This window comes from Protopterus annectens, chromosome 17.part0 (assembly GCF_019279795.1).
Source record: "Protopterus annectens isolate FY-2018-M chromosome 17.part0, PAN1.0, whole genome shotgun sequence".
Lineage (NCBI taxonomy): Eukaryota > Metazoa > Chordata > Ceratodontiformes > Protopteridae > Protopterus > Protopterus annectens.
In genome coordinates, this window is record NC_056751.1 from 807,751,636 (window position 1) to 807,777,581 (window position 25,946).

At 40.7% G+C, this 25,946-nt stretch overlaps 1 protein-coding gene across 3 annotated transcripts in view; it reads right to left on the reverse strand.

Moving 5' to 3' along the window:
* Nucleotides 1–25,946, reverse strand: part of LOC122791789 (intelectin-1a-like) — a 574,372-nt gene that overhangs the window by 62,396 nt on the left and 486,030 nt on the right. For all 3 annotated transcript variants that reach the window (XM_044059726.1, XM_044059727.1, XM_044059725.1), the window contains exon 6: nt 22,324–22,447. In XM_044059726.1, coding sequence (XP_043915661.1) covers nt 22,324–22,447 — 124 coding nt within the window. The remainder of the gene's footprint in view (nt 1–22,323; nt 22,448–25,946) is intronic.

Sequence of the window (25,946 nt, forward strand, 5' to 3'; positions counted from 1 at the left end):
CCTTGTTTTTTCAAGGGTATGACTATGCATTTTTGGCGTTTAACTTCAGGCCATGGCTCTGGCACCAGTTATCCGTTTCTGTGAGGCCCTTCTGGAGGATATCTGTGTCAGATGTGTTTTCGACTATAGCGCCCAGTTTGCAGTCATCTGCAAACTTTGTCAGCCATAACCCTCCTGTGTTTGCTTGTACTTCAGAAAAGTAGATGCCGAACAAGAGTGGACCCAGGACTGAGCCCTGTGGGACACCACTTGTGACAGGCTTTGAGTCTGACATGGCTCCAGCAACTCTGACCCTGTGGGTTCTGTCACTTAGCCAGTTTGCAACCCATCTTGTGATGTATGGGTTTACATTCAAGCTGATGAGTTTTTCGATGATACCTGAGTGGGGTATTGTGTCGAAGGCCTTTGCCAGGTCGAGGTAGGCTGTATGGACTGCCTTTCCCTCATCAATGGCCTTGGTGACTGTCTCGAAAAAGTCAACCAAGTTTAAGAGGCAGGATCTGCCTTTGACAAAGCCAAATTGGGTTGGATCCAAAGACTGCAAGTTCCCTATGTCTTTATTTATGAGTTCCATTATGATCCTCTCCATGGCTTTGCAGATAAGGCTTGTCAAGCTAATGGGGCGGTAATTTCCAGGGTCTGTGGAGGCACCGCCCTTATGAAGTGGGACCACAGTCGCCGTCGCCACTCCTTGGACGTATCCTGAGGTGAGGCTAAGATTAAACAGCTGTCCTAACTGTGGGTTTAATTCCTCGTTGAGTTCATGAAGCACACAGCCGGGGACACCATCCGGTCCCATGGATGCTGTGTTTTGTGCCTTAGTGAGGGCAGTTCTCACCTGGATGTTGGTGTTGTATGGGGGGCTACAATCCTCTGTAATAGATATCTCTCCTTTTGCGGGGGTGGGTGGGGGGAAGTTTGCACTGAACCTGTCAGCCAGTATGTTAGCAATGTGTGTAGGTTCAGTAATTTTCACATCATTTTGAACTAATTCTGAGCATATCTGGGAGTTTCCTCCTAGGTTTCTAACATAGCTAAAGAAGGCCTTATGATTGTCTTTAGAGTCCTTGGCGATTTTTCTCTCAAAATTTGCCTTGGATGATTTTATGAGAGCTCTTAGTTTTTTACTTATAATGATCAAAGGTGTCTTACCTTTCAAGGATTTTGCTCTATCTTGTAGTAGCTTCCTCCTTTTGTTGTAGAGCTTGTTTATGGCTGGGGTCCACCAGACTGGACGCTTGCCTTTGGTACAGAGAGTCTTAGTTTTGTTTGGGATTGCCTGATCCATGCAGTCCTGTAGGTGCTGGTAGAAGGCATTTGTAAGTGATTCAGCGGTTTGAGTAATGTTTACCACTGGCTCAGGGGCCTTAAAGGTATATGTTTTACCACATATTTTCTTGGACTTTTCTAAAGATCTGAGATGTTCTCTGTCAAAAAGTAGTTTAACATCCTCTGTCTCCTTAATTATATAGCCTGCTTAAATTTGCTATGACACGTCATAGGCTCATACTAAGCTTACAGCTTACAGCCAAGGAGATCATCAACAAGTTCAGCCACATCGGCCAATACTGGCAGAAGACAAAAAATGCCCTCCATCAGGTAGAGTTTTTTACATATCCCCCATTAAAATTTATGATCACCCCATCTAGTCATCCAGATTTGATTTAAATGGTGCTAGGGGAGTATTTATTTATTTATTTTACATTTGTTGACCGGGCTAGTCTAGCTGGAGAAATTTCCATTTTCAGTAGAGGCCCGGGGAGAAAAGCTCCACAGAGTGAGATACATTCAGAGATGAAAAAATTTACATACAAAAAAAATTGTCATACAAAAATGTAATAGCAGTACTCATTATAATGAAAATCTAAGAGTTAGTAATAGAGTTTGCAAGCAAACATTAAAAATAAAAGATAACACTCTTATATATAAAAAAACTACTACAAGAGTTAGTTACTATAAACACTCCATACAGTTCAATTCTCAATTAACAAGTTGAAAAAATACTGATTGGATTAACATAGAAAGGAGTGAGGGTAATGAGAATAAAAAGGTGGGAATAGAAAGTGGTGATAATAAAAGTGGATGCACTGCAGAATAGCAGGTAGAGAAGTAAAGGGAAGAGAAAAGAAAGACAAAAAGCATGCAGAGTAGAAAGGAGAAGAGAAATTGTTTTATTAGGTGGTAATAGTGATAGACTAATCAGGTTTATTACAGGAGCAAAGCCAATGATTTTGGAAATGCACTTTAATGTTCTGTTTGAAAAGGGGCAATGAAGTTACCTTTGTTATGCTAGTGGGTAACAAATTCCATTTTGTCCCAATAGCATTGGTAAATAGAGAGTCACCAGCATTATTATTTGACTTTGTTGAACTTGTCAGAAGTTTGCTGGATGAGCGGAGAGAGTTGAGATTTTTATAAGGGGTTATGAGTTGTGAGAGTATGGGGGTATTATTAGGTTGGTATAGTATTTTATGGGCAATGCAGAGTTGATGGATTAAAAGATAGTTCTGAAACTCAGGCCAGCCTAGAAGTTTTAAGTTGAGGCAGTGATGAGTTCTATAGGGATTACCAGTAGCAAAGCGGGCAATGTTATTATAACAGGTTGCCAGTTTGTTAAGGCTGTTTTATATGAGGTTAGTGAAGATAGGCGCAGCATATAGAAGAGTTGAAATAAGATGAGAGTGAGCAATCCTTGTTCTGGTAGATGGTGTAAGAAAAGGTCTGATTCGATATAAGGATCCTATCTTTCTGTTAACTAGCTTTATGGAGTTGTTAATGTGTAGGTCGAAGAGAGATTATTGTCAATTGTAATACCTAATAATTTAGTTGAAGTGTCGGGTAAGATAACAGTGGCTGTTTGAAGAGATGGAGAAATGTAACGGGAGGTTCTAGATGTGGGAGTAAAAGAAGAAGTTTGTTTTTTGGCATTTAGTAAGAGGAAGCGACTAGAGAACCATGTTTCTACTGTACTGAATACTTTTGGGTGAGAGAGATTAGTTTTGGGGTAGATGGAGCTGAGCAAATGAGTGTCGAATCATCTGCATATTGAATGCAGGTTGCTTGAGGATTATTGTTTGAAGATCATTAATGAAGAGGGAGAAAAGAAGTGGGCGAGGATAGAGCCTTGAGGAACCCCAATGGAAACAGGCAGGAGAGCGAGATGTGGTTATCCCAGAGAACAGCTTGTTTTCTGTTTGTGAGGTAAGATTTAAACCATTTAATAGCTGGGGGATCAAATGAGATGGATTCGAGAGTATTAAGTAATAAGGGGTGGTTTACCATATCGAATGCTTTGGAGAGGTCAATGAAGAGGGCAGAAGAGAGTAAGTTGTTGTTTCGGTTCTGGTTTATAGTCTCTACAAAAGAAAGCAGGGCAGTGGTAGTACTGTGATGTGGTCTAAAGCCATGTTGGCAGTTTGCTATTATGTTATGCTTTGAGAGATATTGTACAAGTTGAAGGTGGATACACTTTTCCATAATTTTGGACAGGTGAGAGGAGAGCAATAGGCCTATAGTTGGAGTAGTCAGTTGAGTTTCCACCTTTGTGAAGAGGGATTATATGAGATACCTTCCAAACTTCGGGGATGATTCCTTCACTAATTGTCCTATTTATAAGAATAGATATAGGATATGCAACAACCTTAGCAGCCTTTTGAAGAAAAAGGGAAGGGAGTTTATCAGTAGAGGGGGTGCATGATTTTAGCTTGAGAAGAAGTCTGTGAATATACGATGTGGAGATAGGTTGTAGAGAAAAGTTAAAAGAGGAGTTGGTTAGTTTACTTAGAGGACAGAAGTTGTTGGCATTAAGTTGTTTAGCTAGTGCTTGAATAGTTTCTGTGAAGAATGAGTTAAGAGCATCTGCAGTCTGTTGTGGGGTATCAGGGTCTGCATTTAGAGGGGAAGGTGTTTTGGAAGTTCCTGGTGAGAGGAGTTTATTGATTGAAGACCAGAAAAGTTTAGAATTGTTAAGATGGGTTTGTTGTAGGTCAATATAGAATTTCTTTTTATCGGCTATAACTGCTTTTTTAGTTAGATTTCTATGCTGTCTGAAGAGTAGGAGATCTGTTTTATTTCTGTGGGATCTCCAACTAGCCCAGACTTTATTCCTAGCGAGAATAAGATTTTTGGTTTCATGGGAGAGCCAAGGGGCTGTATTGGATTTCATTCTAATAGCACGTTCCGGTGCATGTGTGTCAAGAATGGATAAAAATATTTTGTTAAAATGTAGTACTGCATCTTCAAGAGGGAGTGTTTTTAATGGGTTCCAGTTACATGCGCTGAGTTCAGCTTGAAATAGGTCAGGATTAAAATGTTTGATGGTACGTATTTTTCTAGTAATGTGGGGATTTGGACAGTCAGTTTTTTCTCTTGTTATAAAAGTTAAGGAGTGGTCACTAACATCGTCTGGCAAGGTTCCTACTTTGTAATTAGTTTTTAGTCTGTTTATAAGTATCCAGTCTAAAATGCTTTCTCTATTAGTATGTTTATTGAGCATAGTAGTCAAGGTAATGGTTTGGGTGAAGCCGTGAAGGTTAATATGGGATGAAGGATTTTCTGCATTAATGCTATTCCAGTCTATGTTCAGGTCTCCTAGAATGATGGTTTCCTGTGGATAAGTAGCTGATATGCAACTAAGATAATCTTCGAGTATTGGAATATTGTTACCAGGAGGCAGGTACATACAGATGATATGTATGGATTTTTTGGAATTTAATTGGAGTTTGATAATGATGGATTCTATCTTGCTATCTTGAGATGATAGGGGTGGAAGGCTAGTGATATTAAGGTGTTTTTTAAAAAGAATAGCAACACCACCACATTTTCTTTTGGGACGATCGAGTCTTACTATGTTATAGCCTTGGGGAATAATTTCAGTGTCTTTAGTGCTAGGTTTTAGCCAGGTTTCTGAGAGGCATAGAATATCAAATGAGTGTATCTGAAGGAGGGCATGTAGGTATGGTACTTTGCTGTTTAAGCTTTGGGTATTAAGATGTCCGATTAAGACGCTATTATTGGTTTTGGGCATATATACTGTGGGGGAAGAGAGTGAAGGGCCAGGGTTAGGGTGGATATCACCATCTTGAAGGGTAGGATTGCTACATTTGATAACCAGGTAGAGTCTATGTAAGGTTAGATTTTTATTTTTGTTATAAGTTGTCAAGACATAGTTGAGATCTCTAAGTCTGTGGAATTTTGGTAGTTGATAATTGGGGGTAGATGAAGTAAAAGGATAAGAGGTAAGTGGAGTGATGAATGTAGAGGTGTGTTTATGTGGAAGGAGGGATGGAGTATCAAGTGATATCTTGTAAGAGGATAGGAGATAGATTGAGCATAGGGTGGAGAGTAGCAGGAATGACAGTAAATGCTGGCTAGGCAGGTAGGGAGCCATGGTAAGATGAGTTTGAGAAGTTAGAGAAGGCAATAGAGTGTATGGGAGGCAGGATGTAAAAGGGGTATTCTACTGTAGAGTAGATATAAAGATATAATAGGAATAGGGAAGAGTGGACAGTAAAGTGGTAAGGATTAAAGTGGGATAGATAAGTAAAAGATGTAGAGAGGAGGAATGGGAAAAATACAGTGGGAGTGTGTTGTAGAGGTGGGGTGTGTGTGGATGGGAGGAAGTTTGAGCGGGAAGGAGAAGGATTGGAAGGGAGGGATAGGGGAGTGGCTAACAGTACTATAAGGTTAGGACCCCTGGGGGTGGGTGGGAATTGGGGGTAGGGAGGGGAGCGGAGTGAGCCCGTAGGGCGAACGGAGTGGGTACACACAACAGGAGGTGGAGAGCGGAGACAATCAGAAATGCAGGTAGGTATGGCAGGAGCAAACAGTATATGGAAGGAAGAGAAAGACAGGAGACCAAAGTAGACCAGAGGAATAGGAATAGGTATGCAGGAGTAGGTAGAAAACAAGCAGTAGGAGGTAAGGTCGAGAGGGGTGAGGTGGAGCTGAGAGGTCAGGCAGAGTACTGGAGCAGTACCAGCACTATTAGCAGAGAGATAGGCAGACTGTAAGATAGAATATCGAGCTTAAGGGAGATAGGGAATGTAACAAATAACTTTAAGGGCTGATTCTAGGCATGAGAAGTAGTGATGGAGAAAGAGAATAAGGAGAGCGCCACCTAGTGGCTAGGGCAGGGAAAAGAGGGAAAAGTCTCAAGAAAAAAGAGAGTAGTGTAGAGGCAGGAGAAGGCAAGAGTAAGGGGATATGAGAAGGAGAGGTACCGGCTGCTAGGCACACAAGCACAGGAAACTAATAAACTCTATAGGTTGACTGGAGCAGAGGCTAAGAAATCATCAGTGCAAAGCCCATAACCTACTTTTGGTTCCTTGATAGAGGAGTAAATAAGGGAGGCAGATAGTCTTTCAGTGCTGTAGGCAAGGCAGGAAATCGTCCGACACCTGTAGGGCGAAGGCAGGTCAATATTCAAAAGGGATTGAGCTGAGAAATTTCTAGGGGGAAGGGAAGACGGGTGGGGAGGGAGAAAAAAATAACAGTGTTAGCATTTGTATTAGAGTGAAGGTATGTAGTGGAAACAAATAACAAGGAAAATCAAAGGTAAAACAGCAGAATAAACTTGCAATCTAACACAGATCAATATGCTTGACTAATACAAAGGTTACATAGGCAAAAACAAAAAAGCAAACATAGAAATGACTTTCACTCTAGCATTCATATCTAAGTAACAGACTCTAAAGACTAGGTATAGTATGTAACAACGCTCCTAAGAGCAGGCAGGTAATAGCAAGTCTAGTATATATTATATCCAGTTCACTCCTGACATAAAGAGGTAATAAGTGTTATAGGACTTATGGGCAATATAATGTAAGCCTGGTCAGTTTCGCTATTGGTAGATCAGCCTCGCTAGAGGTACAAGTACTGTAAACCAGAGCATTAAGCACAAAGTACTGCTTAAAGTAACTGTAGGGGTTTTAACAGAGGTATTCCAGAGAGGACACCGCCTAAAGTAGTGGACGCTGACTCTCAAGGAGCATTTAGCGTTTTCACACAGCAAGGTCTAGTAAAAGCCTTTAATAAAAAAAAGGGCAGAATGGCTAGTTAAACACATAAAACAGGTTAGCGATAGAGGCGCCTTTAGCAACAAGCCATTAGTGCAAGGTCATTTAGTAAGGCGACTGGCAGTAAGCGTTTTGCAAAGTTAAACACGCCAGGTGTAGATGTAGAAGCACCACGTGGGTGGTGCAGGTAGGTAGTAGATGGCTATAACTACTGGAAGTTGGAATAGCTCTACTGCAATATAGGGATTAGACCCAGGCCGCACGCTTAACCATATAGTCACCCTTAGCGTTGTTAAGAATGCAGGAGAAACCCAGATGGCAGTTAGCGTGTTTGCGATTGCAAATACGCCAGTTGTAAGTATAGAGAGCACCACGAGGGTGGCGCAGCTAGATAGTAAAAGGCTGCAACCATAAAATAGTTGGAAAAACTCTACTACAGTATAGGGTTTACACCCAGGCAGCGCCCTTAACCATAAGACCACCCTTAGCGTTGTAAAGAATGTAGGGGTAAGCCAGATAGCATGTGTTTGTGATGAATAACATAGAATAACAGATTATGCAACAAGTTCTCTTAATTTAAAAACATCAATGCAGCATTTCAAACAAGGCAGACAACAGCAAACTTGCGACAAGGTCCATACGCTCAAAGAGCGATAAACATATCAACAATAAGCAAGGGTAAACCAGGTAGCATGTGTTTGTGATGAATATCATAAAATAACAGCTTATGCAACAAGTTCTCTTAATTTAAAACATCAATGCAGCGTTTCATACAAGGCAGACAACAACAGACTTGCAACAAGGTCCATACGCTCAAAGAGTATTCTGTTTTCTGTTTGATAAGTAAGGGCAGCCTATTCCAGAAACAGGAATATGCTACATTACAGTTTTGATGTGGTAGCACAGGTTTAAGTTTCTAAAGTGGGTGATGAAGTGATTGAAAGAGTGCTGGGTCATCTCATTCCTAGCATGCAAGACTAAGAAGAGGTCATCCCTTAGCAGTCTCTATAACAATGAATATAGGGACAGGGCTTTTAGTATATGAGTCTAGCTATGGGTAATAAGACTTGAAATATTTTTTGGTGAGGAAACATGCAGGATTCTCAAAATGGTTTAGGCGCTTAGCAGCATACATGCTGAATGGCGATTATATTCAATAACAGGCCTGATAAGGGATGAGTAAAGTAAGACCAAAACTTCTTGTGACCTAAAGGAGATACAATAAAGGTTAAGCTAAAAAAGGAAGAATGATTTTCTATCAATCAAAAGAGACATGGTACTCAAAGGAGAGTCTGTCATCAACATATGTGCCAACGTCTCTGATGAGTAAGTCAAACAGACATGGCATAGTATCTATACAGTAAGCAGTACTGATAAACCAAGCATTCGCTTGATCTAGCCCTTGCTAGAAAATTTGACTATTAGAATGGGATTTGATAACCACCACTCCAGTTTGCAACCATCAGCAAACCTTTTTAGACACAGTTCTTTGATATCAGCTTTTATGTCAAACAAACAAGTGTATATGACCACATCAACTTTATGGAAAGTTGAAAGTCATATGGTTGAGATCATATGTTCGACATTCCATAAAGTTGAACACAAGAAAACTGCAAAAATCTACATTTTTTGCAGTGGGGAGGAAAGTTCCCCTGTGCCCTCCACACCTCTGCAAATTATATATACCAACTCCAAAATCACACCACAGTGAGGAAAAGGGTAAATTCCCCATTCCCCACTGTATCGTGATCTTCATACAAATGCTTCAAATTTCTGAAAAGTCGGACCTATGGTCTTGACCATATAACTTTTGACTTTCTGGAGAGTCAGTGCAGTCATATAGACCCCAAACAAGTACATACTAAAGAGCAAGGGTCACAGGACAGAGCCCCGGAAACACCACTGGTGACATTATTCTGTTTAGACAAAATAACCAGTATTGTAATGGTATGAGTCCTGTCAGATATCCAGTTACCTACCTAGCAAACTATGTATGGCTTAATGTTGATTTGGGAGAGGTTGTCAATAATCCCAGCATGGGGTACAATGTAAAAGGCCCTGGATAGGTCCGTATATGCAGTGTGGACTGGATGCCCTTATCCATGGTCTCATAAACCCTTTCAAAGAACTCAATTAAGGTGAGCAGGCATGATCTGCCTTTCACAAAGCTGAACTAGTCTGCACATACCCAAGGATATAAAGTTACCTATATAAAAGTGTATCACTTCACTGCTGTAGCCTTGCCGATAATGCTAAAGAAACTAATAGGCGTATGATTCCCAGGGTCAGAAGAGACTCTTCAATAGTGTGGTCTGGCCAAGGCAAAATAGACAATGAGAGGGGAAAATGTTTAAAGGCTGATTGCCTCAAACAACTTATTTATCAATTAAGCCACCACTGTTGATTTTTTTTTGTCTGGCAAAAGCAAAATAGGCAATGTGAGGGGAAAATGTTTAAGGGCTGTTTGACTGCCTCAGGCAACTTATTTATCAATTCAGCCAACAGTGTTGATTTTTTTTGGTAATGTTGAATAAGGAAAACACTTTGCTGAAGGAATGATAAACTATATAACTAACACTATAACAGAAATTAAAATGAAACCACTACTCTGAAATAAATGGTACTTTACTGGATGTGTGAGTCCTGACACTGCAAGCTGTGACACCTTAAAGCTTAAAGTGCAGTTCCAAGAAAAAAAAAATTCTGAAACTTGGTGTTACACTTTTGTTTTTGGAGGTGGCTTTGAACCCTTGTTCTCCCACACCTTAATATATGCTACAGCAATTCTAGTTTTCTTTAATTTTTGAGAAAAAAAATAAATAAACTTAGGAATCTGGAGACTTCAAAAGAATGAGAGAGAGAGGGACGATACAGAGAAAATACAAGGATAATCAGGTGTGTTATGCAAAACTAGAGAAACGTGCCTGATTATCCTTATATTTTCTCTGTCCCTTTTCTCTTGTACATTTGAAGTCCCTGGATTTCATTTTTTTTTTTATTAGAAACAAACAAAAAAAAAAAAGCAACAGAGATCTTCCTTTCTCCATTGCTTACTTTGCACAGCATTGATGTACTGTGTAAGCATGGGAACGTAAGTCCCATATGCATGAGCAGTACATCAAGAAAGGCCAATGATACTGGGGAAAAACGGGGAAGAGCACCACAGCGCTCTTATACAAGGACATTACTTAAGAAAAGTAAGTAACTTCTTCTTAAATAATATCATTGTATAATAGCAATAACCCATGTCTGGTTGTGACTAATGCCGGATTACCCATGGCTGGCTTTCTTTGTTTGGTCACCCAAGCTTTGCCCTCGTGACTAAACCACACCAACCGTTTACCCACACCCAGCCATGGGTTATTGCTATACTATTACATGGGGCTAGGTAGATTCTTTTGATGGCTATTTTTGTGGATATTTATTTTAAGTAGTGTTATCAGAATTACAGAATTAGGAAAAGTTGGAATAGTTTGAGGAACTAGGGAAATTTCAGTACTATGCTTGTATAGCATTGTCACTCCACTAGATTTTTTTTCCTGATCCTATCTTGTCTTATAATACTGTACCCAGCAGGTAGTATTTCCTCATTTTTTATATCATGTTGCAGCCATGTTTCAATGATCGTGAGGACATCTGATGACTCGGTAGTCTTCCAGAGATGCTGCTCAGGGAGTTTATTACAGTTGCTTCATATGTTGTTGATATGATGTAAATGGAGCCCAAGGGCTGCCTGAGGATTAGTTTAGGTGGGAGTGTTATTGATGTGAGGAGTATTACCTACTATGGGAGTAGGATGACTTGGGTCAGAATTTGGATAAATGTCACCGCTTAATTTTGACATGTCCATATAATACTTTGGGTATAACTTTTTTGCTTGATTTTAGGCTTAGAGTTATGATAAAGGATGAATCATCACTGTTTCAGGCAGTATACTTATATATATATATATACAGGGGCTGACACAGATATGTGGAGATGGCAACATGAAAGAGTTATAGTAGGACAGTTTTGTATAACAGTGGTGCTGTTGGGGTGTGTATATTGGATAAGAGATAGGATGTTATATGTAGTAGGATGGAGTGAGAGATAGCAGTAGTGATAGCTGTTGTGTGATCATTTTGTGCAGTCTGCTGGAGGAATAGATTGAAACAATGTATATCTACTACCATATGGATAACAGTAAGTATGTAAAGGAAAGGAAGTCTAGAAAAGTATTAATGACTGTGTCAGAGGGAAGTAAGTTGTAAGCCTGTGCGGGTTTTAGTGCTTACATCCATCTGATAGGTACAGCAGTAGAAATTTGCTATAGGAATGAGTCTGCAGGTATGAGACAATGTTGCAATGTTGATGCAAACAGGGACAGCCACTTACTGTAAACAATTTCCTATAAGAAAAGAATGGCTGTAAGGTACAGGTAAGAGTGAGAGTACACAGACAAACCTCTCCTCCTATCACCCAACACTACAACCTGCGAGAGATGCACTTACATAGCCAAACTGGAAGCAAAGCTCTCTCTGGTCAAGATTGTGCTAGACAGTCAAGAGAAGAAGGTTAACACCTGCACTACACCTCAAGCAACTCATAGCCCTTCAAAACCCACACCATCAACACCCACACATAGCAACACTAAACCCACATATGCGGAGGCCCTTAACATTAACTTGCCCAAGCAACAAGGACCTCCAAAGCTGAAATGCAAACAAACACCAGTCACAACCAAAGTGACACATAGCTCACAACACCAGTATGCCACCCAACAACAGCCCCTAAGGCAAGACAATGTACCCAACACTTTAGTCATAGGTGACTCTATAGTCAGGCACACTGATGTCCCACTCACCAGGCTGAAAAAGTAGAAAATTACAGTCAGCTGCCTGTTGGGTGCCAGTATCCGCCACATAATGCATACACTCAAGTCACTCCACAAAAAGTACAAATATGACTCTGTGTTGGAGTGAATGACTTGAGACGTACCTCTCTGGACTACATGAAAAGAGACATGGAAGAGCTCTCGGATCATGTGGCCCAGAGAGGTATGACCCTAGCCCCGAGTAACATCCTGCCTTCGCCCAGAATGATACCACAGTATAAGGACAAAATGACTGACTTCAACAACTGGCTAAGCTTCTGGTGTCATACAAAGGGGATCCAGTATCTGTCTGCCCGTGAAGACATAGGTTCATAGGTAGGTACTAGGCTATCTGCCCGAGGGCATTTTTAAGCCTAGCCAGAGTGTGTCGGCTTTCACCGTCCCATTGGTTAACTAACTGAGCCTCTGTCAAGCAGAGCCAATGAAGTGATCCCAGGGGTGTATTTTCTGTTACCCATCCACTCGTCAAGGCTTCTCTTGAAGAGTATTCGTGAGGGGCTCTGCCTAATGTAGTTAGGAATTTTGTTCCAAAGCATGGGTAGTCTCTGTGATGGAGCCAAAATATACTTTTGTATGTCCTTCTGGAATCCAAACATATGTAGGAAATCTCTAACATAAGGGGAGAGAGAGGGAGATGGGGAAAGAGAAAGAGGGGGGAGGGAGAGAGAGAGGGAGGGAGAGAGAAAGAGGGAGGGAGGGAGAGAGAGAGGGAGGGAGAGAGGCAGAGAGAGAGAGGAGAGATGAGAAGAGAGAGGGAGGAGAGAGAGAGGGAGAGAGAGAGGGAGGGAGGGAGAGAGGGAGGGAGAGAGAGAGGGGGAGAGAAAGGAGAGAGAGGGGGAGAGAGAGGAGAGAGGGGGGAAGGGAGAGAGAGGAGAGAGAGGGGGAGGGAGAGAGAGAGAGAGAGGGGGAGAGGGAGAGGGGGAGAGAGGGGGAGAGGGATAGAGGGGGAGAGGGGGAGAGAGGGAGAGACGGAGAGAGGGAGACCGATATATAGCTCATCTATCAGCTCATCCACTGACCACCCTCTCTTCTCCCCCAAACCCATACCCATATGTACTATAAAAAAATAGCTTCTTAAATTAAAACCTTGCTCTAACGCTCCTGACAATATCCCTTCATTCTTCCTAAAGACAGCTACTGAATCCATAGCCTACCCAATTTGCATACTTATAAATCGGTCCATCCAAGAAAGTTATGTACCCCAAATCTGGAAAAAAGCTTACATCATTCCCCTCCACAAAGGAGGTAACAACAATGCCATTTCCAACTTCAGACCAATTGCCATCTTATCCCCCATCTCTAAACTACTAGAAAAGTGCATACACATACAACTGCTACCTTACCTCACCAACAATCACCTATTAACTCCAACACAACATGGATTTCGACCCGGTCATAGCACGACTACTGCTCTTCTCTCCTTCCTTGAAACTGTAAATGAAGCCAGGGACTCTAACTATATTGTCTCTACTCTCCTCCTAGACCTTTCTAAAGCCTTCGACACCATCTCCCACTCCCTGTTACTCAACAAACTCTCTAACCTACACCTTTCCCCCTCTTGCATTAGTTGGTTTTCTAGTTACCTCTCGAATCGGCAGCAATCTGTTAAATGGAAGAAATCCACCTCCTCTTACCTCAACACTGTCACTGGCGTACCTCAAGGCTCCATATTAGGTCCACTATTATTCAATATCTTCATCAATGACTTCCACCACAATATCCCAAATGCTAAAATAGTCCAATACGCTGACGACTCTACCATTATCTGTGCTGCAAACTGTATTCCCTCCCTCAAAAAAATAACTCAGGATGCCTTCACAACCACTGAAAAATGGATGCATGATAATCATCTTGCTCTCAATCCATCTAAAACCAAACTGATTCTATTCACACCATCAAAAAGCATAACTATTGACAAAAACTCTTTCCTCATAACCAGTCAAAATAATACATCCCTAGAAATTGTCTCCAATGTCAAACTGCTAGGAACTCTCATTGATAATCAGCTCACATTTGATTCCCATATACATAAAAACATTAAAAAAACACATCAGAAACTTGGTATGTTCTACCGGCACACACGCTTCCTCTCCCCTTCTACCAGATTCCTCCTATCTACCACATACCTCATCCCCTCTCTACTATATGGTGCCCCACTACTAACCAACCTTAAATCCTCCACCAAAACAAAACTTTCTTCCTGCTACAACAAAATCGCTAAATTAAGCCTCTGGCCATAGATCCTCCTCTCACCACTGTACTGCCCTCCACAAACTGAATTGGCTAGAGCTCCCAAACTATCTTTCTTACACTCAACTAACTCAAGCTCATAAGCTCATCTTTAAGCCCTCACTCTGCCCCTCTCTCTCCTCAGCCTTCACCATACACCATCCTAATAGACCCCTTAGAACCAACACTCAGAACCTACTTGAACTCCATAAACCTAACCGTCCAGCAGGTAAACTCTTACTGTCCTTTGCCCTAGCCCGCCTCTGGAACTCCCTCCCATCACACATCCGTACTACCAGCAGCCTTCCTATCTTTAAATCTCTCCTCCATTCACACCTATCTTCTCACTGGGAATGCTCCTGTACCCACCCTGCATAAATTCCTCCAGCTACTTCACACTCCTTATTCTATAATCCCTTCCCTTCTATAGGAACACTCCTACTATAGTCAACCACTTATGTAAATACTATCTGTGCATACCTACTAACTAATATTCTTAACATATACTTTCTCTCCTCACATTTACTATTGAATATAGAAATTAAAAATTGTAAACTTATTTGTTATTCTTGTATTGCAGTTCTGTTGCATTTCCTGTTTTCTTAATACTATCTTGTGCTTATATGTACTACTGTGATACTTATCAAACAGTAGATGTTATGTTCTACCTATTATATTTTACTTTAAGTTAGATGTTATTTTCCACGTATTATAATTGACTTTATTCTTATTTGTATTTTTGGCACTTTGTTTTTGACATTGTATCTTTGGAGCTTTTCTCCCCAGGACTCCATTGAAAATGGGCTCATTCGGTCCAATGGATTATCCTGGTAAACAAACTTCAAATAAATAAATATACTACAGAGTTTTGAAAAAAAGTTTGCAAGGATACATTGTCTTAATATGGAAAAAATGTCAATACCCAGTAGTTAGCAGTGGGCCATCACAAGAGAAAATATGCTTTGTGAACACCCTTTGGAGCAGGGAATAGCCAAAAGGTAATGCGGAGAAATGGTAATGTGATCTGGAAATCTCTGAAATCTAGATGATTAAGGATGTGATAAGCATCCTTCAAGTCTAGTGTTACCAGGAAATTTGAAAGTGGAAGAACAGGTTACAGGTTGTGATGTGACATTTTGAATTTGGGCATGATCACAAACAGGTTTAAGAAAGATCCAGAAACGTTATCCAAGCATTTTCTTTCTTTGGCACTAAATACATCCTTGAATAAAATCCCTTTTCCACCTGGGAAGGGGGAATTGGTCCCATTATTCCCTAGGACAGCATGTGATGAAGGGCAGGTAGAAACAAAAGTCTGGTCTAGAGACTGTGGAATTACCCACTAGAAAGATCTGTAACCTTGAATCTTCAGAGCCCATTTGTCTGAAACTCCATTTTCAAAGAGAAGACTGGAGATTCAGACTTTCTGGAAGACAAAAGGGGTGCCAGGGTGGGAGGGGGAGATGTCTCTTAAATGGTCATTCTGACTTACTGGACTGTCCTCGGTTTTGGGAGTTTACAGAATTCTTCTCGGAACCACCTTGTAATTTCTTCTTAAAATTCTGTTTAACTGCATTCTGTTGGGACTATTTACTTTGTTTCTTACCAAAATTGGATAAGGAGTTGAAAAATCACTTGGATGATCGACAAGTCATGATGCTTTGCCAGAGATGGTCTGCACCTGTTGCCCCTGGGATTCAGGTTGCTGACAAAAGCTTTTGCCACCCTTATAGTGCATTTTTTAGGCAAGGTTCAAAGGAAAAAAACACCACTGTAACAGATACAAGCATGCAAAATATGAAGGTAATGCTACTCAATGCTAGAAGTCTAAACCTCAAAATGCACTCTCTCGAGGCACTCCTAAAAATGGAGAACATCGATATCTGTGCAGTAACTGAGACCTGGTTCAAGGCTCCACAGAGCACCCCCGCAATACCAGGCTACAACTCTTACCACACTTTTCGGCCACAAAACCAAGACCAAAACACTAAAGGTGGAGGAGTGTCCATATTCACCAAGGATATTTACACCTCCAGGCTAGTTGCCCAACACAATGCATCTGAAATTCTCCAGGTGCAACTAACACTAGGTAAGACTGCAATCCAAATTGTAGCTTGCTAGAGATCCCCCACCATGCCTCACGATTCTCACTACACCTTTCTAAACATACTGGAAAATATTAAGATACAACCAAACACCCTAATACTGGGTGATTTCAACTACCCTGCCATTAACTGGGAAAACTACTCGGGTACCAATGCCTTTTCCCAACGGTTCTTGGAATTCATAAATTCCAATGCCCTGGATCAACTAATCCATTGTCCCACCAGGGGCTCCAGTATCCTAGACCTGATCATTACCAACATGGGAGATAGATGCTCCACACCAGTGGTCACCCCCTTCATTGGTCAGGTCTGACCATAAGCAAATCACCCTTGACATCCACTTCCCACCCCCACCCCCCAGTAAGGAAACCTCCGTGAAAAACTTCTCCAAAGCCAACTTCATGCTACTCAAGTCAGAAATGACAAATGTCATGAAACCCATGCAGACGGGATCTGAAAGTTCAACTGCTGAATCCTACACTAAGGCACTGTATGAGCACATCCACTCGTGCAAGAATTGTGCCAACCCAAATAGAACCAAGATGCTCTCCTCCAAAAAAAGGAAGCCAATATGGTGGTCCCCTGCTATAAACAATATACAACAGAAGGAAGAAACTGTTGCAGAAAAGTGGAAAATCGCAGGATGCAAAAAACTCCCTCACCAGCCTCAGTAAGAAGCTAAGATCACTCATAAAATCCTCAAAAGATAGTTACGAAAATAAAATTGCCAGATTCCAAAGACAACCACAAGGCATTCTATAGTTATCTCAATAATCTAAATGGCAATGCTCAGATCTGCTCTGAGCTACAACAGAATGACATTAAATATACTGATCCCAAGGATATTGCCAGTATCCTAGCAGATCAATTTAGTGCCAATTTCACCCCCCTCTCACCCCCTAAAGGGCCCATCTCACTACCAAAAGATTGCCAAATTCCAGTAATCACAGCCACGCAGGTAGAAACCGCACTCTCCAAAGCTAAGAATACAGCATCCATGGGACCAGATGACATCCCGGGCTGTGTACTACATGAACTACAAAATGAACTGGCACCTCACCTAAGTGTCATGTTTAATTATAGCCTCACCTCAGCCTTCATGCCCACTGAGTGGCACACAGCTACAGTTATCCCACTCCACAAGGAGGGATCCACCTTGGATCCCAGGAACTATCGTCCCATCAGTCTGATGAGCCTGATCTGCAAGGGCATGGAATGCATTATCATGGAACTTATAAACAAAGACATTGGCAACCTTCAAACACTGGAACCCACCCAGTTTGGGTTCATGAAGGGTCGATCTTGTCTCCTGAACCTGATTGACTTCTTCAAATCAGTCTCCAGAGTTGTGGACGAGGCTAAGGCAGTCCACACAGCCTATCTGGCCCTCACCAAGGCCTTCGACACCATCCCCCACTCTGGAATCACTGATAAACCTACTAAGCTGGGCATAAATCCCTATGTCACTCGATTAGTTGCCAACTGGCTTACTGACAGAACCCAGACTGTAAAAGTATCTGACTCCAAATTCAGCTCCAGACAAGTGACAAGTGGAGTACCTCAGGGTTCAGTCCTGGGACCACTCTTGTTTGGCATCTATTTCTCTGAAGTACAGGCCAACACTAAGGGACTCTGGCTAACAAAGTTCGCAGATGACTGCAAACCGGGAGCTATTATTGAATCCACAAATGATGTGGATATTCTACAAAAGAGCCTTACAGAAACAGATGCCTGGTGCCAGAGCCCTGGGCTCAAGCTTAATGCCAAGAAATGTATAGTTATCCCCTTTGGAAAAAAACATGTACCCATGAATTGCCACATAGGTGGCAGTATACTAAACATCGAAAGTGTGATGAGAGACTTAGGGTCACAGGTGGACAGTGGTCTCACCTTCAATAACCATATTGCCACATCAGTCAGGAAATCCTTCTATGTGGCACACCTCATCACTAAGCACTTTTCATCCAGAAAAAAGGAGGTCATTGTCCCACTGTACTCATCCTTCATTAGACCCATTATAGAGTATAAAACCCCATGGTATGTACCTCACAAGACATCTGCAACAGCTGGAAAGGCCACAGAAATACCTCAATAAAAGAATCACAGGCCTAAAGCAGATGCCATATGCTGACCATCTAACAAAACTCCAGCTATACTCTGTGGCATATCGTCTACTCACAGGTGATCTTTGCTTAACATAGAAGGCCATGTCAAACCCTGAGCTGTTGGACATGCTCCACTTAAAGAAATCCCAATCCCTCAGAGCCACACTCTTCAGGGATTTAAACCTTGTCATCACAATGAACAAAACATGCTGGAGGGATAGGTTCCTGACCCAGAGACTCCCCAGACTCTGGAATAGATTGCCCATACATGTCAAGCAGAGTGCCTCCTTTGCCCTCTTCAAAAGGAACCTTGATGATTGGATGGGAGATAGGAAATTAACTCCCGGGATCATGTCAGTCGCCCTGCTAGACAGGGATCCAGGGAAGTAAATATTGTGGTAAGAAATATCCAGGGAATTGTTAGGGCTACGCTTGTATAGGCCCGAGGGCCAATAGCCTAGTACCAACCTATGAACCTATGAAAACTTGTTATGAGATGTTTCTCAGATTATTGAATATCTGGGGGAGTGGACAGAGAGAGAGAGAGACAGAGTAATATATGTGTTACTAGAGTGAAAGTTTACTTTAAGGGGGCATGCTGGGTAGCAGGAGGAGAAGGAGAAGGAAGGGAATAAAAATAACTGTATGAAGGGTGGTTGAGGAATTGGAGGTGGGAGAAGAGTGGGCTAGAGACACACATCATAGAGTAAGTTAATCTATATACTCACACAATGAGTTAAGATACTGAAACAGCTCCAGAACGGTATTACATAGGCCAAATTTAGTAAAAGTTACAAAAATGGCATAAATTTGAAGTGTTTAGTTGTGATGTAGCACTGTAAAAGTGTGCTAAACTACGTGCATGAAGCAACAGCCAAATTGAAGAATACACTGCTTGTTATTATAAAAAGGAAGCAACAGAAAGTGGGGTTCACTTAGCCTAAGCCAATTAATAATGCCAAATAAGTGACACTAGCCTATATTTATGAATTATATACACACTTTTCCAGTCCTTAAGAAGCAAAATGAGAAGTTTGCAGGGTGTCAAGAATTGTAGACCTTACTAACTGACTACAAAACAGAGGCTAGTCAGATGGGAAAGTGTAGACTTGCTATCTTACCAGTGGTTATAGGGGTTCCCAAAAGGTCTAGGTTGGGTTTTCTTCTTTTTATAGCCTTTGAATGATATGACAGTTACTGTGGGAATGTAAAATTAATCCACTAGATTGGCAGCTCTGTAATCATCCTTTGAAGATGATACAACTTAACTTTAAGTTGCGTTCTTAGCTTTTACACATTACAGTTATCTGCCGTAGACCTGCACGTCAAAACCATTAAGACAAATTCAATTTTATAAGCATCTGGCAATCAAATAATTGATTCTATAAACCTTTCTAAAAAAATGAACACAGTTCATTCTCCTACAGAAGCAAATTAATGTCTTAGTACCTTTGCTTTAGGATTCTCATCTATTTAAAAAGTCAGTTCACAATACTCCTTGGCTGCATGCTTGATAGGTTCATAGGTTGGTACTAGGCTATCAGCCTTAGGGCCTATACAAGCCTAGCCATAACAATTCCTTTGGCTATTTCTTCCCACACTATTTACTTCCTGGACCCCTGTCTAGCAGGGCAACTGACGTGATCCCCGGGGTGAATTTCCTTATTCCCAGCCAATCATCAAGGTTCCTTTTGAAGAGGGCCAAAGAGGCACTCTTCTTGACATGTATGGACAGTCTATTCAAGAGTCTGGGGAGTCTCTGGGTGATAATCAGTTAAGGCTTGTAAAGTAAGGAGTTTGGTGCAGAGGATTACAGCTAAGAGTTCATGATAAGCTTCATCCTGTAGTCCAGGGTTTGATTCCCTTATCTGCTTATTTGCTACTATGTGTTTCTTAGCAAGTTACTTGAGAGGCATCTAGATATAGCTTTAACCCATTTAATGAACAACTAATAATAATAATAATAATGTTATAAGAAAACTACTCAAAACTTGGTAGACTCTAAGCATCCATCACATTCCTCTCGTACAGTGCCAGGCAAGCACTGTGAATATATACCTGTCACTTTTACTCTTTTTCTTTGTATACATATCTGATGAAGCGTGGACTCACCCCGCGAAAGCGCTCATTTTTTGTATTTTAAATAAAGAGTTTTTCTTGGATTATACAACGGATTGCCTACAGCTTCTTTTGGTGCAACACCAGTGGTTTATACAGAACACCTTTACGCGCATTCCTTGTGGTTGGTTCCTCATTTTTGTGTTTCTCATTTCTTTGTATACATATTGATCAGGCCAGAGCCTCATTTCCAGCACAAATCACTGCAAGCATATATCAAAGCCAGTAGGTTTGCAGGCAGTAACCACAGCACGACACACCATTGTTTATCCTTGCACCACCTAAACAAATTGGAATTTAGTAGACTATTCTTTTTCAAATGAAATTCACTTATAAACTTCGCTAGTTATCAGATCTCTTAAGATGACACTGAAAAAAAGGAGCCAGACTTGTCTGGGCATTAAGAAGCTCTAAGAAGTGTATGCCTACAACAAATTAAATGTTACTATACATAGTCATTTCTGTACATCAAGAAGTTATTTAGTTGTATAATCTGAGTAACATGAGAAATGTTAATGGTTTATTATAAAAGAATAATTTTGCTACACCATTACAATTTCTGATTTTTACCATGGTACAGCCTAACACAAACCTACATTTCTTTACTGGCCAAGCAAATCTACTAAATTACAGAATGGCCACATATGGTGAAGCCTTTACAGACACCATTCTTACCAACTACTTAGGGATAGATAGTGGTCAATTGCAATACTTTTACTCAATGAAAAAAGAGGTGGTGTCCTACCTTCTTAGGATTAATAACCTGAAACACTATATGGGAGATTTGCTAAGTCCCAGATGGTACAAAACACAGAGACACTTTACAAGCTGCTGGTTGTGGAACAAAAAATATAAGTAAAATAAATAAATAAATACATAAATAAAAGATGGTCTGAGGAAGCTAGAGGTAATGGAGATAAAGTGGCTGAGACAGGTAATATGATGTACATTGCAGAACAGATGAAGAAATAAGGACATCACAGCAGAAGCTCAAGTGGCATTAATTGCAGAGAAGGTAAAAAAGAACAGAGTCTGGTGTTTAGGCACACGTGCAGGAAAGCAGAAGAAAAAATGTTGAAGAAGATTTGAGACAGACAGAACAAAGACAAGAGGAAATGAGGACACCCAGAAAAGAGATGGATGGCTTGTATGTACGAAAACCTGTAACAGTCAGGCATCACTGTCAAAGAAGGTAGGAGTGTGGCATTGAATCAAGAGACACAGATGGCAACAGCTGACAACAACCTGACCCCATGTAGAAAATGGGGGCTGATGATGATGATGATGATGATGATGATAATAAACTGCTCAATATTTTCATATTACTGCTGAATTAATGTGAGCTACAGATACAAAGGTGACTGACTGGAGATAAAGCAATGGAAGTTTAATTAATTTTTGTTTACATGTTTTTCAGCAACTATTAAAATAAACAGCTTTGCAGATCATCTTCATGATATGTCTGTGACAGCTCCCGTGCACCAGCAGGTATGCCCCCAACCCCTCCACCCCCAATATTGGGATATACAAGAAGCATCCTATAAAGCAGTGTATGGAGTGTGCTGTATATCTGTTATTGTTATAGCCAGATTACTGTCTCCTCACCTGGAAGAATAGATATGCAATCACTTCATTCATGAGTTATTTACCTCCGGTGGCACAAGTCCTCATTTTATCATAGACCCCAATACAGTCAAGGACAAGTCTGACTTTGTGTCCCCTCCTCACCATCTATAGGCATATGTCAGTGCATTAAATGTATTATCTCCCCAGACAAGTACCTATAATCTCCTTTGACAATTTCTGTAATGTTCCAGAAATTCATTTAAATCTATTGTATTAAATACACCAGTCTGACAAGGCACAAATATACATACATTTTCGTCCATTTGGAGAGTAAAAGTTAGCAGTTGTTGCAGCATTTCCAGTGTCATAAATAATTGGAAAAGCAGGTCCATTATCAGTTAGGCAGCTTCCTCCATTGTATTTTACAGGATACTTCTACAAAGAAAGAAAATATTAAAAAATATTGATATTTAACTCGACTGTAAAACTTAACATTCACTTTTTCTTTCCATATTAAATAATATACATTATATTTATATCTATCGCCATCTATCTGTCTATCTATCTGTCTATTCTCTAAATTCTCAACAAAATTGATAAAAAGACAATAAAACCAGAAGACTCAGTGCAGTATCTTTAACACATGTGAATCAGATGCCCCATTGCAATACCACTAATACATCAGAATTATACGGCCTCACTGTAGTACCTCTAATACACCTGAATTATACAGCCTCACTGCAGTACCTCTAACACACCTAAATTATACAGCCTCACTGAGGTACCTCTAACACACCTGAATTATTCAGCCTCACTGAGGTACTTCTAACACACCTGAATTATACAGCCCCACTGAGGTACCTCTAATACACCTGAATTATAGTCTCACTGCAGTACATCAAATATACCTGAATTATAGGGTCTATATTAGAACACCGAACTTTCAAAATTTAGAGAGTTCTAATATCGACGTTTCCTCCCACATCCCAAAGACATGCTGCAGGTGGATTGGACACTCTAAATTTGGCCCTAGGTGTGCGTGTGAGTGTGCCTTCTGTGGAAGGTTGGGCACCGGGCTGGCAACTCGACACTGTAAAAACTCCACTGCCAATCAATGTGCGGACAAGGTGATCCGCTGTGGCGACCCCTAACCGAGAAAAGCTGAAAGAAGAAGAGAGTTCTAATATCGACCCGTTTTCAGCGAACGCTGAAAATATCGAAGAAAAAGAAAACCTAATTTTTTCCTAGGGAAAGAATTCGGTTGTCCGTTTCTGTTGCTTCGGTATTTTCAGCGCTGTGGTGGAAAGTTACGGGTCGGGTTCAGGTAAGTGTGCGATTGTGCGGATGTGAGGGTTAGGGCGGGTTAGGTGAGTTAGGGTTAGGGTGTGGGTCAGGTAAGTGTGCGATTGTGTGGACGTGAGGGTTAGGGCAGGGTAGGTGAATTAGGGTTAGGGCGCGGGTGAGGTGACTGTGCGATAGTGAAGGACCTTAGGGTTTGGGTTAAGGTAAGTGGATAGTTAGTGGTGTATGTATAGTTTAGTGTAGGGTTAGGTGTAAGAGTTTAGGTGTATGTGTGTGGATTGCTGTTTGTTTGGTGTGCTTGTGTTGTGTGTATGTGTTTTGGAACAGCAAATTTTTTCCCTAGGAAAAAATTCACTGTTCTGTATGTTCGATGTTTTAAATTTTCGATTAATAGGATTCGATATTAGAACACTCAAAATTTTGAAAGTTCGGTGTTCTAATATAGACCCAAATTATACAGTCTCACTGCAAAAGCTCTAATGCACCTGAATAATGTCTCACTGCAGTATCCCTAATATTTCCAAATTAAGCAGCTTCACACTAGCATCTGTACTGCATCTGAGATATATATATATCCTCACTGTAGCTCCTATAATACATTAAATTAGTTTATTTAACTTATTCGTATTTGTTTATCAACTTAACTAGTTTGAAGTAGACAGTTTCACTACAATACCTCTGATATTGTTGAATCTCATAGATTCACTGTGGTACCACTAATATATCTGAATTATATGGAGTACCTCTAATATATTTGATGTGCGTAGCCTCATTGCAGTACCTGTTATATTTCTGAATGATATGGTCTCACTGCAGTACCTGTAATATAGCTGATGTTTATGGCTTCACTGTATATACAGCCTCACTGTGTTTGCTCAGTCTAATGTATCTGAATCATTTTGTCCCACTGTAGTACCAACAATACATTTGAAATATATGACCTCACTGCAGTGCCTCTAATGTATCTGAAGTATACAACCTCACAGCAGAACCTCTAATATAACTAAATTATACGGCCTCACTGCAGTGCATCTAATATATCTGAATTGTACAGCCTCACTGCAGTACCTCTTATACACCTGAATCATACTGTCTCACTGAGGTACAGTACCTTTAATACACCTGAATTATACAGCCTCACTGCAGTACTTCTAATATATCTGAATTATGTACATCCTCACTACAGTAACTGTAATATATCTGAATCGTACCTCTCAACTGTATAGATTTTCATAGAATGTCAAGATTTTTGCATCAAATCTTTGGTCTGTTTTTCATAAAATTGTGTTTTTCTGGCAAATTAGTGGTAAATCATTAAAGACTGAAGTTAGAAATAATGGCAGACATTTGAGATTCAGACTTCGTACTCTTCAGAAAATTCATGCTAATGCAAAACCTGTTATTCTATCAACTTTCTAAGTTTGTAGGAGCAATATTTAAAAATTGTCCCTACTTTTGGGCCTTTGTCCCACTTTTATTTATGGCTTTGTCCAGATTTCTTGCTCTCAGAGGTTAAGAGGTATGCTCTGAATAACGCAGTCCCACTACAGTACCTCTAATATAGCTGAATTATACAGTATCACTGCAGTACCTGTAATATACAAGCCACTGTGGTGCAGCGGTAGCATTCTCATCTCACAGCAAGAGGTTCTCCCGTTCGATTCTCAGCTAGAGCACCTTCTGTGTGGAGTCTGCATGTCCTCCCCGCGGTCGAGTGGCGTTTGAAAGACATGCGTGAATGGGCGTGCCTTCGTTGAAGTTGGGCATCGGGCTGGCACCTCAGCACCATAAAAATCGACTGCCAATCATTAGAGGACCAGAGTTCCACTGTGGTGACCTCTAACTGGGAAAAGCCGAAAGAAAAACAACAACTGCAGTACCTGTAATATCATCTGTATTACACAGTCTCAATACAGTACCTCTAATATATTTGAATTATACAGCTTCACTGTAGTACTTTTAGCCTTAATAAAGCAGAATTATATAGCCTCACAGTAGCACTTCTAATATATATGAATTAGAAGACAACTGACCACTGATTTGCACAAACTAAACCAGAAAAAAAAGAGCCTTTGAACTCAGCAAAAATATCAGTCAACGAAATGAGTTTCCACATTGCAAGCATTATATGCTACATATACAAATCTTCATAACAATTCTTGGCTGATTTTATTTCAGGCAGGCAAATTACCAAAGCATCTTCTAGCATCCACAAATGTGTAAGCACGAATATACATAATAACACCTTCCTGAGTTTGTATATTATGCTGAAAGTTGTTTATCAACCCCTAATTTCATTTGAAAATGAACCCAGCCAAAATATGTGAATATTAGACCACTAAGATCCAGCAACAAAAATCACTTGCAGATCTCTAAAGCCAATAACTCTGCTGGTGAAGCACTATTCTCTTGCACCACAGCTAAATTATGGAACTCCCTCCCACCCACAATTACCTCCGTACCATCATGCACCCACTTCAAAACTTTACGAAAAGCTCACCTAAAAACATGCTGGCTATGCCCTTGCAACTCCCACTCTAATATCACCCACCCCATCCACCCACTACCTTTCTTTCCACCCCACTAACTACATTGATTATAGCAAGATCGGATGCTCATAAGCCTAACTACT